Below are 15,682 nucleotides of genomic sequence, written 5' to 3'. Positions count from 1 at the left end.
AGAAGTCCGCCTTTGTTCACATTCTCAGAGTATCCTGTGCTCACCCCATTGTAGTGCTTTAGCACCCTTTAAAAAAAAAAAAAAAGATTTTATTTATTCATGAGACACACAGAGAGAAAGGCAGACACATCCGCAGAGGAAGAAATAGGCTCCCTGTGGGGAGCCTAATGTGGGACTCGATCCCAGGACCCCGGGATCACACCCTGAGCTGAAGGCAGATAGATGCTCAACCACTAAGCCACCCAGGTGCCCCTAGTACACTATTGAAACTGAAGTTGCTTATCTAGAGGGCTCAATGCCACCCCAAACCGTGTCTTTTTCACACTTATCTCTAGAAGCCTAGCATAAAGATGGGACACACTTGTCTACCACGATTTGTTGAATTTCATGTTTAATGGAATGTGAGACTGGAAGTCAGACAGAGACTCCCAATTGTGTTTGAAGCAACTTACTGAGGCCTTCGTGCAATGCGACAGGTTCCAGAGGCCTGAGATGGGACAGAGGGAGGCAGCTGTCCGAGATGCAGGCAGACCAGGAGATGTCATGATGCAGAGGCATCAGGGAAGCAAGCCTTCTGAGCAGGAGGGCACGGTCAGTGGTGTTAGTTATTGCAGTAACAGGACAAGTGAGCAAAAGACTGAACTGTCCTCACTGAACTGAGCAATTAGGAGGTTAGAGACACTGGGTATAGTGGTGGGAGTGGAGTGTGGGGGATGGGTAGTGAGGGAGGGAAAAGTCAAATCACAGTGGGTTGAGGAGAGAATGGTCAGTGGGAGAACAGGAAAGAGTACATAGAGGTTTTTAAGAAGCTTTGCTGTGAAGAAAAAAAAAAGCTTTGCTGTGAAGTGAGAAAACCAGAGAGGTAACTGGAAGAAGTCATGTGGTTGAGGTAAGTAGGTTGGTGTTCATGTTTTGCTTTTGTTTTAAGTACATAAACAGAAAAATGCCTAAATAGAGCAGTTGAGGATACAGAGGAGAGAGCAGTGGATGGAGTGAGGGCCCTACGGAGGCAGGAAGGATGGATAGCTCCGGAAGGGGAAGGAAGACAGGACAGGTGTGGGTACAGATCACATGAGGGACTGTGAGGACATTCTTGCTTTGTGGCAAGAATAGATGTCTTGAGAACAGATGGAAGACGTGGGAGGGTAAGGAGCTGGGGATTGCAGACATCACAGGCAAGTCACAGCATTTAGCATGTGGATCATGAGTATCAGTGCTGGGTTAGTTGGAAGTACAGGTTCAAGGTCATTATAGTCTTGATTTTGTGCCTCTCCTACCTGCTCCAGCACATCCTGGGATTTACCCCATCAGAGCACTTTTCACTTTTAATTAAAATCACCAGGTTGCCTTTCTCTCCACCCACCAAATCTCTGAGAATCTTGAGGGTTCAAAGACTTTGTTTGTCATGTTAACCAGTCCCAATGGCAGTGCTTGGCTAGGGGTTGGCACCCAGGACATCTGTTTAATTAATTACTGTGTGGAGTTAAGGAAATTAAAGTGCTCATTATGAGCACACTGTGTCGGATGTCAGTTTAAATAACACTTGTTGAGGGATCCCTGGGTGGCGCAGCGGTTTGGCGCCTGCCTTTGGCCCAGGGCGTGATCCTGGAGACCCGGGATCGAATCCCACATCAGGCTCCTGGTGCATGGAGCCTGCTTCTCCCTCTGCCTGTGTCTCTGCCTCTCTCTCTCTCTGTGTGTGTGACTATCATAAATAAATAAAAAAAAAAAAATTAAAAAAAAAAAAAAAAAAATAACACTTGTTGAGCACCCGTTATGTGCCAGGGACGATACCAGCCACCCAGAGTGCAAAGATAGAACATGGTGATGTTGACACTGCCCAGCCGCGCTTGGGTAAACAGGAAGACAGGTGCCCACGCCCTCGTGGGCAGGAGGGAGTGGCCCATAAATGAGCGCCAAGGCACAGCAGGGGGGAAGGACAGGAGGCTTGAGCTACAGGAAAAGACAGGATTTAGTTCGGGAATGTAGACACCGGTTTGTGAAGCCTGGGGACGCTGGCAGCCTCCTCTTAATTCCCACTAGAAGCCGTGACAAGGGGCGGGGCCGAAGGGAAGTCAGATTTCAGTTGTGGCGGAATTGAGACAAGTTCTTTGGGCTGAGATGTTTGAAACTCTATCTTGAGGGTAATGAGGAACAACCGAAAAGTTTAAAGTAGGGACATCTGTCAAATATGCATTTTTAAAGGTTTATTTATTTGAAGGGGTGAGCTGAGGGAGGGAGGGAGCTCCAGCAGACTCCCCACTGAGAGCAGGGCCCAACAACACAGGGCTTGATCCCAGGACCCTCAGATCACGACCTGAGCCAAAATCAAGAGTCAGATGCTGGGCAGCCCTGGTGGCTTAGTGGTTTAATGCCGCCTTCAGCCCAGGGCCTGATCCTGGAGACCCAGGATTGAGTCCAGTGTCAGGCTCCCTGCGTGGAGCCTGCTTCTCCCTCTGCCTGTGTCTCTCCCTCTCTCTCTCTCTCTCTCTCTCTCTCTGTGTCTCATGCATAAATATAAATAAAATCTTAAAAAAAAAGAAAAAGAAAAAGAGGGCAGCCCCGGTGGCGCAGCGGTTTAGCGCCACCTGCAGCCCAGGGCGTGATCCTGGAGACCCTGGATCGAGTCTCACGTCAGGCTCTCTGCATGGAGCCTGCTTCTCCCTCTGCCTGTGTCTCTGCCTCTCTCTCCCTCTCTCTGCATCTCTATGAATAAATAAATAAAATCTTAAAAAAAAAAAAAGAGTCAGATGCTTAACCAACTGAGCCACCCTGGGGACTTAGGATTTGAAGAATGTGTGAAACATAAGGATGAAGACTTCCCCTAGCTCTTTAGATACAGGCATCTGGTCCTCAGGAGGGAGACCCAGGCTGACAACATGGGTTTGGGAATCCGGAAGCCTACATGTGTAATACAAAGTGATGGGATTGAAGAAGATTACAAAGCATGAGAAATAACAGAGAACAGAACGGACATACGAAGGAGTCTGAGGAGGCTCTAGGGAGGGATAGAACCAGGAGGAAGTGAGGTCAGGAAAGAAATGTTTGGAGAGTCATCCACAACCCATCAGAAGCCAAGCAAGATTGGACTGCAAGTTAGCCAGGGAATTTGACAACAAGAGGTTATTGGTGTGATGCCTGGGTGGCTCAACAGTTGAGTGCCTGCCTTTGGCCCAGGGGCTGATCCTGGAGTCCCGGGATCAAGTCCTACATCGGGCTCCCTACGTGGAGCCTGCTTCTCCCTCTGCCTGTGTCTCTGCCCCTCTCTCTCTTCTGTGTCTCTCATGAATAAATAAAATCTTAAAAAAAAAAAAAAGGTTACTGATGACATTTTGCAATACATGGGAGAGCAGAATGAATGCTTTTAGTTTAAAGGAGAGAACCTGGACTCGAGTTTTACACAATCTGAGTGCAGTTTGTTTACACCCCTGTTGAGCTGTGAGACCTTCAATAAAAGAGCAAACCTAAAAAAATAAAATAAAACAAAATAAAAATAAAAAAGAGCAAACCTCTCTAAACCTTAGTTTTTACATCTGAGAAGTAGGGATAATAATAACTACCTCCTCAGGAACTTAAGAGAATTAAAACAAATAATGTCCATAAAACATATTCTATGTGACTAGCTCTTATAAACACTAAAAAAATGTTGGTTTCTTCTCCCTGCCATCATCTCTCCTCCCTGCACCTTGAAAGACACATTATGTATCCCCTCAAGAAAAAACTCAAGATACAGAATTTATCCCAGCAACTCCCTCCTGAAGTTGGCACATTTCTCTCCTTTTCCCACTCTTTCCTTCTTTTTAATCCTTTTGAAAATTGTATTTACTGGTTGGTTTGGGAGTTTTTGGAAGGAGGGGAGGTTTATAATCCTTATCAAGTCTTATTTTGTGGTGGAAGACCTAAATATGAGACAGGAATCCATCAGAATCCTAGAGGAGGGCACCTGGGTGGCTCAGTGGTTGAGCATCTGCCTTTGGCTCAGGTCATGATCCCGAGGCCCTGGGATCGAGTCCCACATTGGGCTCCCCACAGGGAGCCTGCTTCTCTTTCTGTCTATGTCTCAGCCTCTCTCTCTCTCTCTCTCTCATGAGTAAATAAATAAAATCTTTAAAAAAAATCCTAGAGGAGAACACAGGCAGCAAGCAACCTCTTCGACCTCGGCCTTGCTAGACAAGTCTCCAAAGGCAAGGAAAACAAAGGCAAAAATGAACTATTGGGACTTCATCAAGATAAAAAGCTTTTGCACAGCAAAGGAAACAGTTGACAAAACCAAAAGACAACCTACAGAATGGGAGACGATATTTGTAAATGTCTTATCAGATAAAGGGCTAGAAAAAATCTATAATAAACTTATCAAACTCAACACCCAAAGAACAAATAATCCAGTCAAGAATTGGGCAGAGGATGTGAACAGACATTTCTCAAAAAAAGACATACAAATGGCCAACAGACACATGAAAAAATGTTTAACATCACTCATCATCAGGGAAATACAAATCAAAGCCACAATGAGATACCACCTCACACAGGTCAGAATGGCTAAAATTAACAAGTCAGGAAATGATGGATGTTGGAGAAAATGTAGAGAAAGAGAACCCTCACACTGTTAGCAGGAATGTAACCTGGTGTGGCCACTCTGGAAAACAATATGGAGGTTCCTCAAGAAGTTAAAAATAGAACTACCCTACAACCTAGCAATTGCACTACTAGTTATTTACGCCAAAGATACAAATATAGTGATCAGAAGGGACACCTGCACCTGAGTGTTTATAGCAGTAATGTCCACAATTGCCAAACTATGAAAAGAGCCCAGATGTCCATTGACAGATGAATGGATAAAGAAGATATGATATATATATGATATATCATATATATAAATGATATATATATGATGTATCATATATACATATATATGGAGGATATATATATCCTCATACACACACACACACACACACACACACACACACACACACAAAATGGACCACTACTCAGCCATAAAAAAAAAAAAGAAATCTTGCCATTTGCAACGACAGGGATCGAACTAGTCATCAAGTCAATCAGAGAAAGACAATTACATGATTTCACTCATATGTAGAAGTTAAACAACACAGAGGAGCTTAGGGGAAGGGAAGGAAAAATAAAACAAGATTAAATCAGAGAGGGATCCCTGGGTGGCGCAGCGGTTTAGCGCCTGCCTTTGGCCCGGGGCGCGATCCTGGAGACCCGGGATCGAATCCCACATCGGGCTCCCGGTGCATGGAGCCTGCTTCTCCCTCTGCCTGTGTCTCTGCCTCTCTCTCTCTCTCACTGTGTGCCTATCATAAATAAATAAAAAAAAAAAATTTAAATTAAAAAAAAAAAAAAAAAAAGATTAAATCAGAGAGAGAGACAAACCATAAGAGACTTAGTCATAGGAAAAAACAGGGTTGCTGGTGGGGAGGCAGGGTGGGAGGATGGGGTAACTAGGTGATGGACGTTAAGGAGGGCACATGATGTAATGAACACTGGGTATTATATACAACTGATGGGTCACTGGCCTCTATCTCTGAAACTAATACTACACTATATGTATTTAATTTAAATAAAATAAATTTAAAAAATTTTAAAAGGTCTTATTTTGAAGAAAGGTTGAGATAAAAATAAATGACTAGAGACTCTTAATTAAACATGACTATAGTCCTGTATCTCCCCTACCTCTCCAAACCTCCCTGACATAACACTAAAGAAATACAGAGGCAGGGTACCTGGGTGGCTCAGTTAAGTGACCGACTCTTGGATTTAGCTGATTGTGGTCTCAAGGCTGTGAGATGGAGCCCCATGTCAGGCTCTGCACTCAGCGCAGAGTCTGCTTAAGTTTTTCTCTCCCTGTCTGCCCCTCCCTGCCTAAAAAAAAATAAGTAAAACCTTTAAAAGTAAATATAAAGGCTCCTGGGTGGCTCAGTCAGTTAAGCATCTGCCATCAGCTCAGGTCATGATCCCAGGGTCATGCTTCTCCCTCTCCCCTCCCCCAACTCATTCTCTCTCTCTCTCTCTCTCTCTCTCAAATAAATAAATCTTAAAAAAAAAAAAAAAAAAAAGAGGGATCCCTGGGTGGCGCAGTGGTTTAGCGCCTGCCTTTGGCCCGGGGCGCAATCCTGGAGACCTGGGATCGAATCCCACGTCGGGCTCCCGGTGCATGGAGCCTGCTTCTCCCTCTGCCTGTGTCTCTGCCTCTCTCTCTCTCTCTGTGACTATCATAAATAAATAAAAATTAAAAAAAAAAGAAATATAGGAAGGTATTAAGTCACAAAAGTTCAGAGGTGGAGGCAACAGCAGATGAAAGCTCAACAAATATTTGAAAGGTAGAAGGCAGGTGGGGGAATGTTACCTGGCTTGAAACATCCTAAGAAGTTACAAACTAAGTGCCCACCAGGAGAGATTACCAAGAAGCAAGTCAGTTCACCCAGTTTAACCTCCAAAAATCTTAGTGCATTGGAGGCCCAAGTTACCACAGGTTAGACATGAGGAGTGGGGCTAAGCATAGGGGGACTGGCTGAAGCCTGTATGCAGAGCACTTTGCCCCCACCCTAGAGCTCTCCTTTCTCAAAAGCCGCATGCCCAAAAAATAAAAAAATAATTTTAAAAATTAAAAAAAAAAAAAGCCACATGCCCACCCTAAGCTCTCTTGCTGCATAAGGAGGAAGGAAATTGAATTCTGGAGGCCTTCATACTCAGAGACCTCAGGCATAGTTTGAAAGACAGGAATGAGATATAGGGTGGAAAGTGAGTGATGGAGGGAAAGCCTACACACCGTGTGTGGCAGCCCCAGCCCCTCCCTCACTCCACTCCCAGGATGCCAGATGCCAGGCATCCAGCACCCCCACCCTCTCATCACACACACACACCCAAAAGTAGAAAAGTCCCGAAGACCCCAGGAGTCAGAAAAAAAGCCTCCAGACCAACATTTATGTGTTCCTCAATGAAAAGATTAGGTATTGCCTGAAATTTCCAAAACCCAAAGGATATAGCACCTGATCAAGAGCCCACCAAGGGCCTAGAACACTAAGTGAAAAAGACTTGTAACATGACATACAACACTACAATTTCAGAAAAGTATTTAAAAGCATCAAGAATTAAAACAAGCCACATCAGAATGATGTCAGACTTCTCCACCAGCAACACTAGGGAGGCTCAAACCGAGGGAAGTTTATTTCCGACATGTATTGTATACCCAACCAGTATAACACAAAGTCAATATACTTTCAGACTGTCAAGGATACACACAAGAAGTAATTTTCATTTCTTAGGAAACTACTGAGGAATGTGCTTCGACCAAATAAGAGAGCAGACCAAAAAGGAGGAAGAGCCAGGTCCGGGAAACAGGACAGTCAACAGAGAAAACTGGCAGAGGGAAATCCCAGGATGTTTGTGTGCCAGGCTTAGCAAGCCACCGGTCCAAACTGGAGCAGAAAGAGAGAGGACTGTGGGAGAGCAGTCGCCAGGGGAAAGATGGAACTGATCACTTAGGGGTTGAACGTTTGGAAAAATTGCTGTGTGTTTGGAATACTTGGAAGAAAATACCACTAGGTAGTCAGAAATATTAATCCAGGTGAAGCCAACTGGCAAGAGAAAGGAAATGTAATGGTGGTTTATAGCTTGAGTGAACCGTGTGTCTCTATCTGGTCAATAATGTAAATACTAACAGGTTTAAGTGAAGTAAGGGCACTACTTCGATCCTGGAGCTGCCATAACAAAGCACGATAGGCTGGAGGGTCTTAAACAACAGGACTTAGTTATCTCAGGGTCTAGAGGTCCTGACCAAGGTGTCTGAGATCAAGGAGTTGCAGGATTGGCTTCTTCAGAGGCCTCTCTCCTTGGCTCCCAGAACATGAGATCTGCCTCCAGATCTCACGTCCTTCCCCTATACCTCAAGGTCTGGGGCTCCCCCAGGGCCCCGGCAGTGCCGTATTCATCTCCTCATCTCCCACGGCACCTCACAGGGTGCCACAGGCTGTCCCTGCACTGCAGGGTCACTGGTTTACAGCTGCATCGCTGTGACTTTTAAAGCTGCCATTTGTGGTTTCCTTTTCCTGTTAAGAAAAGAGTAAGATTAAAAAAAGAAAGAAAGAAAGAAGAAAGAGAAAGAAAGAAAGAAAGAAAGAAAGAAAGAAAGAAAGAAAGAGAAAGAAAGAAAGAAAGAAAGAAAGAAAGAAAGAAAGAAAGAAAGAAAGAAAGAAAGAAAGAAAGAAAAGGAAGAAAGGAAGAAAAGAAAGAAAGAGAAAGAAGAAAGAAAGAAAGAAAGAAAGAAAGAAAGAAAGAAAGAAAGAAAGAAAGAGAAAGGAAGAAAGAAAAGAAAGAGAGAGAAAGGAAGAAAGAAAGAAGAAAGAAAAAGAAAAGAGTAAGATAGGGAAGATCCAAGGGGGATAACGTGGAGCTAGAAGTTTCCCTCCCTCTGTGTCCTAGAATTTAGAATTGCTGGGTGCATCTCTGGTGGCACTTTAAGTTTTGATGCTAGGGAGGGTCCACCCACACCAGGGGTGGGGGCAGCTGGGTGGGCACAGGGTGCTTTCCTGCCTTATAAAATAGCCAATGGTGGTGTTTCGACTCCTCTTCCCTTGGGTCCAGAAGAGCCACTCGTCTCTATTTTCTTGAGGCCTGTTTGGCTGTTGCAAGTGGCCATGGCCCTTGAAAGTTATTGTCAGACTTAGGGCTATAATGTCATTCCCGGTGATGGATCCCTGATCCTAGGAGGGATTTTAGTCATTTTTGTGTTTAGGTTGATCCACAGCCCTTCACCTGGCTGCTAAGGCTGACAGGAATCCATGGTTGTCTCCGCTCCCGAGGTTACGTGGACGCCCTTCCCCGGGAGCACATATCCAGTGTCCTCTGGGGAGTAGTGGAGGTTGGTGTGTATGTATGTCTGTCTCCGTGTGCCTCAGATTATTGCTTCCTAATAAAATTCTGATAGCTGGGCCCCATCAATATCTCAAATACATGTGAGGAAACGTTAATTTAGAATCAATTTTAGGATGTTTCAGACTGTAAAGTCCTTTTAACTAGATCTCTGGCGAAGATGTAGAAGCACTTTATGGGACTGTAAATTTCATGTTGAACAGTCTTCGTGAAATACACATCTCCCCTACACACAAGCTGTTCTCTCCATATCAATCATGGCCCCTGCAAGTAATGTTTCACAAATATTCTGTAAATCACAGAAAACCCCATGATAATGTGAAATATGACTTTCACTTGTCTGTTAGACAAAAGAATCACACATGCCTCTCTCCCATCAGCACTAACATTTGTTATGGATAATAACACTTTCAATCACAACTATTTTTGGAAAACGGGTTTATTTTAAACCTTCCCTCCCCCACTGAAAACACTCTCCCAAGGACACAGACTCCTACAAACCACAGCCCATTAATCCAACTATGGAATGGGAACTTTTTCTTCTCACTAACTTTTTTTTAAAGTTGTTTTTAAGAGAGTTAGTATAAAAAGCCCAAGGTACAAGGTTAAGGAGCATTTTTCCTTAGCTGATTGGTATGAGAAGGGCCAGGTCTCTAAAGGCCCCAAATCTCTGGCCCCATGTGAAGTGAGGGGTGAAACGGGACCCAGGTTTTTAGCAGGCATCTTCATCTCAGCTGGTCCTTTTAGTTGCTGCCATCAGCAGAGGATCCCAAGAGCTAAAATGCTAGCTCTTAAACGTGAATCAGACCTTTACCACCTTGGAATTCTGTGACAACACAGCTAAATCCTCCCTGTCCGAGTAGGAGGTGATCTGTTCTAGAGGTGTATTTTTTTTTTTGCGGGGGGGGGGGGGGACTTTTGAATGTTACAACGTCCACACAGGTGACAGAGGCTCGCCTGCCTCCAGCTGATTGCTGGAAAAGTCAAACCCACAGAGTAACAGGACTTGCGTGGTTCTAAACATCTTGGTAACCTGTCTGTTTTCCCTCCCCTGTAGCCAACTTCAGGCCTGACTGACCATGACTTCCATAAAGGAACAGGCAGCAATTAGCCGGCTCTTGAGTTTCTTACATGATTGGGACAACGCCGGCAAAGTTGCAAGGAGTCACATCCTTGACAGTTTCATCAAGGCCAACCAAGGCAAGACGGCTCCTGAACTGGAGCAAGAGTTTTCACAGGGAGGCAGCTTGTTCCTGGTACGCTTGACCACCTGGCTTAGACTCATGTATCCTTTGCCAAACAGAAATAAACTGGGAAGTCTTCAAAGGAGAAAAGGAACAAAGATTACTGAGAGGGCTCTTCTCTCGATTCTCTAAAATTTTAAATCAGGATGTCTGCTGATCAAAGTAGCATCCCCAAAGTCAAGAACTCCTTCCCTTCCTGTCTTGCCAACCGATAAATGTATCCTCATTCTCACTCGTAACCTCTTCTGCTACCATCAGATTGGAAGTGGGTATTCCTTCTGTCTGGGGTTAATCCTCTCTCTGCCCTCACGGCCTTTATTCTTTCTCTCTGATGACCTCCTCTTTTGCCTCCTTACCAGCTTTTGCATCAGCATTTGCCTACTCAAATCTCTCTACCTTAAAAAATTAAATCCCCATCTCAAACCAGTGTGCCACCTGTTTCCTGCTCTTCATGGTGATGTTTGTTGAAGAGGTTATTGACTTTCCCTGTCTACACTAGTTCACCTCCCTTATCTCCTCTGCCCACTGCAGTGTGACTTCTGTCTCCATCACTGATGCAGGTCTCACCAAGGTTACCAATGCTGTTCTAATTGTAAAACCCAGTGGCCACATCCTTGGTCATTACACATGACCTCTCAGCGGCATTGTCAGCCATTACCACTTCCCAAAACGCTCTTCCCTAAACTCATATAACGTTCTATGCCAATTAAACTTCAGTAAAAAAAAAAAAGAAAGAAAAAAAGGAAGAAGAAAAAGCACATGGAGATCATCACAAAAACAAAAAACTGCACACTCTTCCTTGGTGTCTGTGATACCAGTTCTCTTGGTTTTCTCCTTTCTTTCTGCCCATCTCTAATTTTCCTCGGCCTTCCCTGAAATGTGGATGTTCCTTGAGACTCCACCCACATCCCTCTCCCTCAGTGACCCAATCCAGTATCAGGATGTCAACCCCACTCCACCTGAAGGGCTCTCCGGTTGTGTGCCCCAGCCCACATTTCTCTCTGGGATCTGATTCCATACCTATTAATCCAACTACCATCTGCACTTCTGTCCCACAGAATGACTCACATTTCTGGCTTGGGAAACCAGGTAAATGGGTTGCCATTATGTGGGAAGGGAATACAAAAAAAGGTGGTGTAGATAAGTCTGGTTTGGGACATGTCGTATGTGAAGTGCCTCGGCTCAGGAATCCCAGAGACAGATGGGTTGAAGATAGATTTGAAAGTTCAGGTTATGAATGTGTTTGAGGATATTCCTGCTCTGTGTGCCCACAGCATTCCATGGATCATCTCAGATCCTTTTTTGTTTTTCTTTTTTTTTTTCTTTTTTTTAGGATTTTATTTTTTAGTAATCTCTACACCCAATGTGGGGCTCAAACTCACAACCCTGAGATTGAGAGCTGCATACTCCACCAAGCCATCCAGGCACCTCTCAGATCCTTTTATTATATATTTTTCTCCTTGCCTGAACCCTCTCCTCTTCTCTAAACCTACTCCTTGGGACGCTTGGGTGGCTCAGCAGTTGAGCGTCTGCCTTCAGCTCAGGTCATGATCCCGGAATCCTGGGATCAAGTCCCACATCAGGCTCTCCGCATGGAGCCTGCTTCTCCCTCAGCCTGTGTCTCTACCTCTCTCTGTGTCTCTCATGAATAAATAAATTCTTAAAATAATAATAATAATAAATAAAATAAATTTAAAAAAATAAACCTACTGCTTATTTGACTAATTCTTCTCCATTACTGAGATCTCAGTGTAAACATCCCTTCCTCAGGAAGCCCTTTTCTGAGCCTAGGCTGACCTAGGTTCCCCCGTTACATGTGCTTATGGCAGCCCCTCTGTCTCAGTCACCATAACATTGTATTGTTCGTACCTACTTAATATTGGGGCACCTGCATAGTTCAGTCAGTTAAGCATCCAGCTCTTAATTTCAGCTCAGGTCATGATCTCAGGGTCCTGGGAAAGCCCCTCATTAGGCTCTCTCTTTGTCAAATAAATAAATCTTTAAAAAATATATCTCGAGTGCTTGGGTGGCTCAGTCGATTAAGCATCGAATCTTGGTTTCAGCTCAAGTCGTGATCTCAGGGGTGAGAGAGCAAGCCCTGCATTGGACTCCATGCTCAGCACAGTCTGCTTCGTTTCTTTCTCCCTCAACCCTCTGCCTGTGTCTCTGCCTCTCTGTGTGTGTGTGTGTGTGTGTGTGTGTGTGTGTGTGTGTCTCATGAATAAATAAATAAAATCTTTTTTAAAAGATTTATTTATTTGAGAGAGAGAGGTGGGGGACAGGCATGAGGGAGAAGCAGGCTCCATCCAGGGAGCCCGACGTGGGGACTCGATCCCGGGTCTCCAGGATCACACCCCAGGCTGAAGGCGGCGCTAAACCACTGAGCCACCCAGGCTGCCCTCAAATAAATAAATCTGAAGATATATATATATATATACTGGACTCTGGACTCTGGAGGGTAGGAATCACATCTCTTCTCATCTTTATATTCCTAATGCCCAGGACCATGCCTGGCACATAAGGGGTACTTATTACATGTTTGTTCAGTAAAGGAATGAGTGAACCAGAGTCTGCAACTGGACAGAACTAAAGGCTAAAGTAACCACAACTCTTTTCCTTACAGTTAAGTCATTGACAAAATTACTAATGAGACTCAGGCCTGGAACAGGCCAAGGGAAATACTACAGATGGTGTCTCTAGGTTGAACCCAATGTCCTCAGACATTAGTGTGCATGAAAGAGCTTTAAAATGCATATTACCATGGGGTGCCTGGGTGGCTCAGACGGTTAAGCATCTGCCTTCAGCTCATGTTATGGTCCTAGGATCCTGGGATTGAGCTCCCTGCTCAGTGGGGAATCTGCTTCTCCCTCTCCCTCTGCCCTTGCACCACCTCCCAGCCCCACCCCGCTCATGCTCTCTCTCTCAAATAAATAAAATAATTTTTTAAAGATTTTTTTATTTACTATTCATGAGAGATACAGAGAGAGAGAGGCAGAGACACAGGCAGAGGGAGAAGCAGGCTCCATGCAGGGAGCCTGACATGAGATTCGATCCCGGGACTCCAGGATCACACCCTGGGCCAAAGGCAGACGCTCAACCCCTAATCCACCCAGGCATCCCATAAAATAATTTGTTAAATAAATAAATAAATAAAATGCAGTTAACCAGGCTGCCTCCCCACCCCAACCACACTTTCTGATTTAGTAGATTTAAGGAGAGTCCCTTGGCCTCTTTGTTTCTCATAAGCACCCTGGAGGACTCTGATGCCTGCCGTCCAAAGATGATACATTGAGAAACATCAGCACCTATAATCTGGCTTCCACCTCACAACTTGTGACACTAACCTCACCAAGGTTAGCAGAAACCTCTTTGTCACCAAATCCAGACTACCCTTTTCCCGCCTCATCTTACTTGGCAGCATCTTCCATGTGACCTCAGGACGAGGTGAATGAGGCAGGCAGGGTTGTACAAGTGCAGGGGCAGATCCCATCTTCATTTAAAACTTGGGAGTATCTCATTCATCGTGGATTTTTTGGTATTAATTTTGATTTTTTTACGTAGTGCTATGGAACATTATTTGATTACTGAGTTGGTTGATGCCCCCTGAAATTTCACAACTGAAGCAAATGGCGCACTCACCTCCCTCTAGCCCCAGTCCTGCTTGATCACTGCCCCTTCCTACAATGTCCTGTCCCCCACCTTCTCCCATGGCCAGTTCTCAGTCTCTGTTGCAGGATCTTTCCTCCCTCCCCCTTAAGTGGTAATGTTTTCTTACTTAGTCATTGCACTTACCGCTCTAGGCATTGTATTGTCCTTCCCCATCTCCCAAGTGCAGGTCAGAATGCCCAATATTGATGAGACACTCACAGCACACTTATTGAATGACTGAAAGAAACATGCTTTCAGGGGTGCCTGGGTGGCTCAGTGGTTGAGCATCTGCCTTTGGCTCAAGTCGTGATCCCAGGGTCCTGGGCCTGAGTCTCGCTTCAGGGTCCCCAAAGGGAGTCTGTTCTCCCTCTGCCTATGTCTCTGCTTCTCTCTCTGTATGTCTCTCATAAATAAACAAATTAAAAATCTTTTTTTTTAAAAAAAGAGAAGAACCATGCTTTCAGTATATAGCTGTATGTTCAGTTTCTATGCCTGAAATTATGCCGTTTCCTAAATTTTGTGACCTTGTCATGCAACAGAGAAAAGAGAGCAGCTGAAGTGATAGAGTGTGTTAAATCAATGACCTCACATCTCCTCCCCACCCCTCTAGTTATGGTGGATTTGGAAGGAAAACATATCAGCATCACTATGCTTTGTAAAATTGACTACCACCTAATCTCACAGTAGCTTCAAACCCCTTTTCTAACCTTGAACTTCCAGAAGAGACCAGTAACACTAAGGATTTATCTATTATAATGACAAAAGTATTAGTTGCCACTTACTATGTCTTTTTATCCTCTGGGCACTGAGCTATGTGATGTACAAATATTATCTTGTTGGAGCCGAACACCAAGCCTAATAGGTGATTGGCATTATCCCGTTTTATAGATAAGAGAGATGAGCTTTGAAAGGTTGAGTAATTTACTAGCGAATGGCAGAGATGAGGTTTGCAGTGGGTCTGTCTGGCCCAAAGCCCTTACCCATCCACCCTCCTTCACTGCCTCCCTCCCCAGGGCCCTGGGCAGACCCACAGCTCCATGTCCAACACCATCCCCAGAGATGAGCTGTGTAAATAGTCCTACACCCTCCATCTGTCCACAGGCGGAAGGCCTGACAAGAGGAACCCTGAGCTAGACTGCCAGGTTCAAATTCCAGTTCTGTCCATTAACTCTGAGACCTGGACAGGTCATTAACCTATCTGAGATTGCTTCCTCATGAAGTAAATGGCCATATTAATAGCAGCCACCCCAGGGTGCGGTGAGAATTAAATGAGACCACGCAAGCAGAGCAGCACAGTGCCTGGCACACAATAAAGGCTTAGGACTAGTTAGCACCGGCTGACATTGTGGCAAACTTCTGGAACTAATTGCTGGAAATAATGGGCCAGAAACATGTGTAATGAGTGACTGTGAAAGCAAGACTAGCCTGGGACAGAGGAAAAGCAGGTGATGGCAGTTGGTGAGCCTGGCTGGCAACTGAGGAAAAGAGGGAGAAGGCAGTGAGGCAGGAACAGGGTCTGGGGTCATGGGGAGATGGGTGGAGGACAGTGTAGGAGAATACAAGGACCACCCTTTGGGCTGACAGCCTGGCCTCCAGCTGTAGCTGCAACAGGCAGGGGGAGCCTGGCTCCGGAGCAAACACTGTGTTTGCAGTAAAGAGCCTTTCCTAATGAGCCAATCTGTCTCCACTTCTATTGGCATCCTGGGAACCAGGGTGCAGCAGAGATAATTTGCCTCATGCGCCCTCCCCCCCAACAAAGCACCATTACCTCCAACCCATTACATTAGCCTTTATCAGTCTTGGAAGCTCTCAGTCATCCTCCACGAGCTGCAATAATTTCAGCTAATTTCTTAAGTGTTCTAAGAGCCTGTGATGTGTTATGAGCCTAGTAATTGTTG

At 45.0% G+C, this 15,682-nt stretch overlaps 1 protein-coding gene across 4 annotated transcripts in view; it reads left to right on the top strand.

The window, feature by feature from the left end:
- The window catches only part of ARMH1 (armadillo like helical domain containing 1), a 49,720-nt gene that overhangs the window by 6,351 nt on the left and 27,687 nt on the right, over nt 1-15,682 (top strand). For all 4 annotated transcript variants that reach the window (XM_025420350.3, XM_025420356.3, XM_025420358.3 and 1 more), the window contains exons 2-3: nt 8,756-8,881; nt 9,950-10,177. In XM_025420350.3, the coding sequence (XP_025276135.1) occupies nt 9,972-10,177 (206 nt within the window). In that variant the 5' untranslated portion in view covers nt 8,756-8,881; nt 9,950-9,971. The remainder of the gene's footprint in view (nt 1-8,755; nt 8,882-9,949; nt 10,178-15,682) is intronic.

The sequence above is a fragment of the Canis lupus genome, chromosome 15 (genome assembly GCF_003254725.2).
Source record: "Canis lupus dingo isolate Sandy chromosome 15, ASM325472v2, whole genome shotgun sequence".
NCBI lineage: Eukaryota > Metazoa > Chordata > Mammalia > Carnivora > Canidae > Canis > Canis lupus.
Note: the sequence above shows the minus strand (reverse complement) of the source record. Positions and strands in the feature narration are given on the sequence as shown.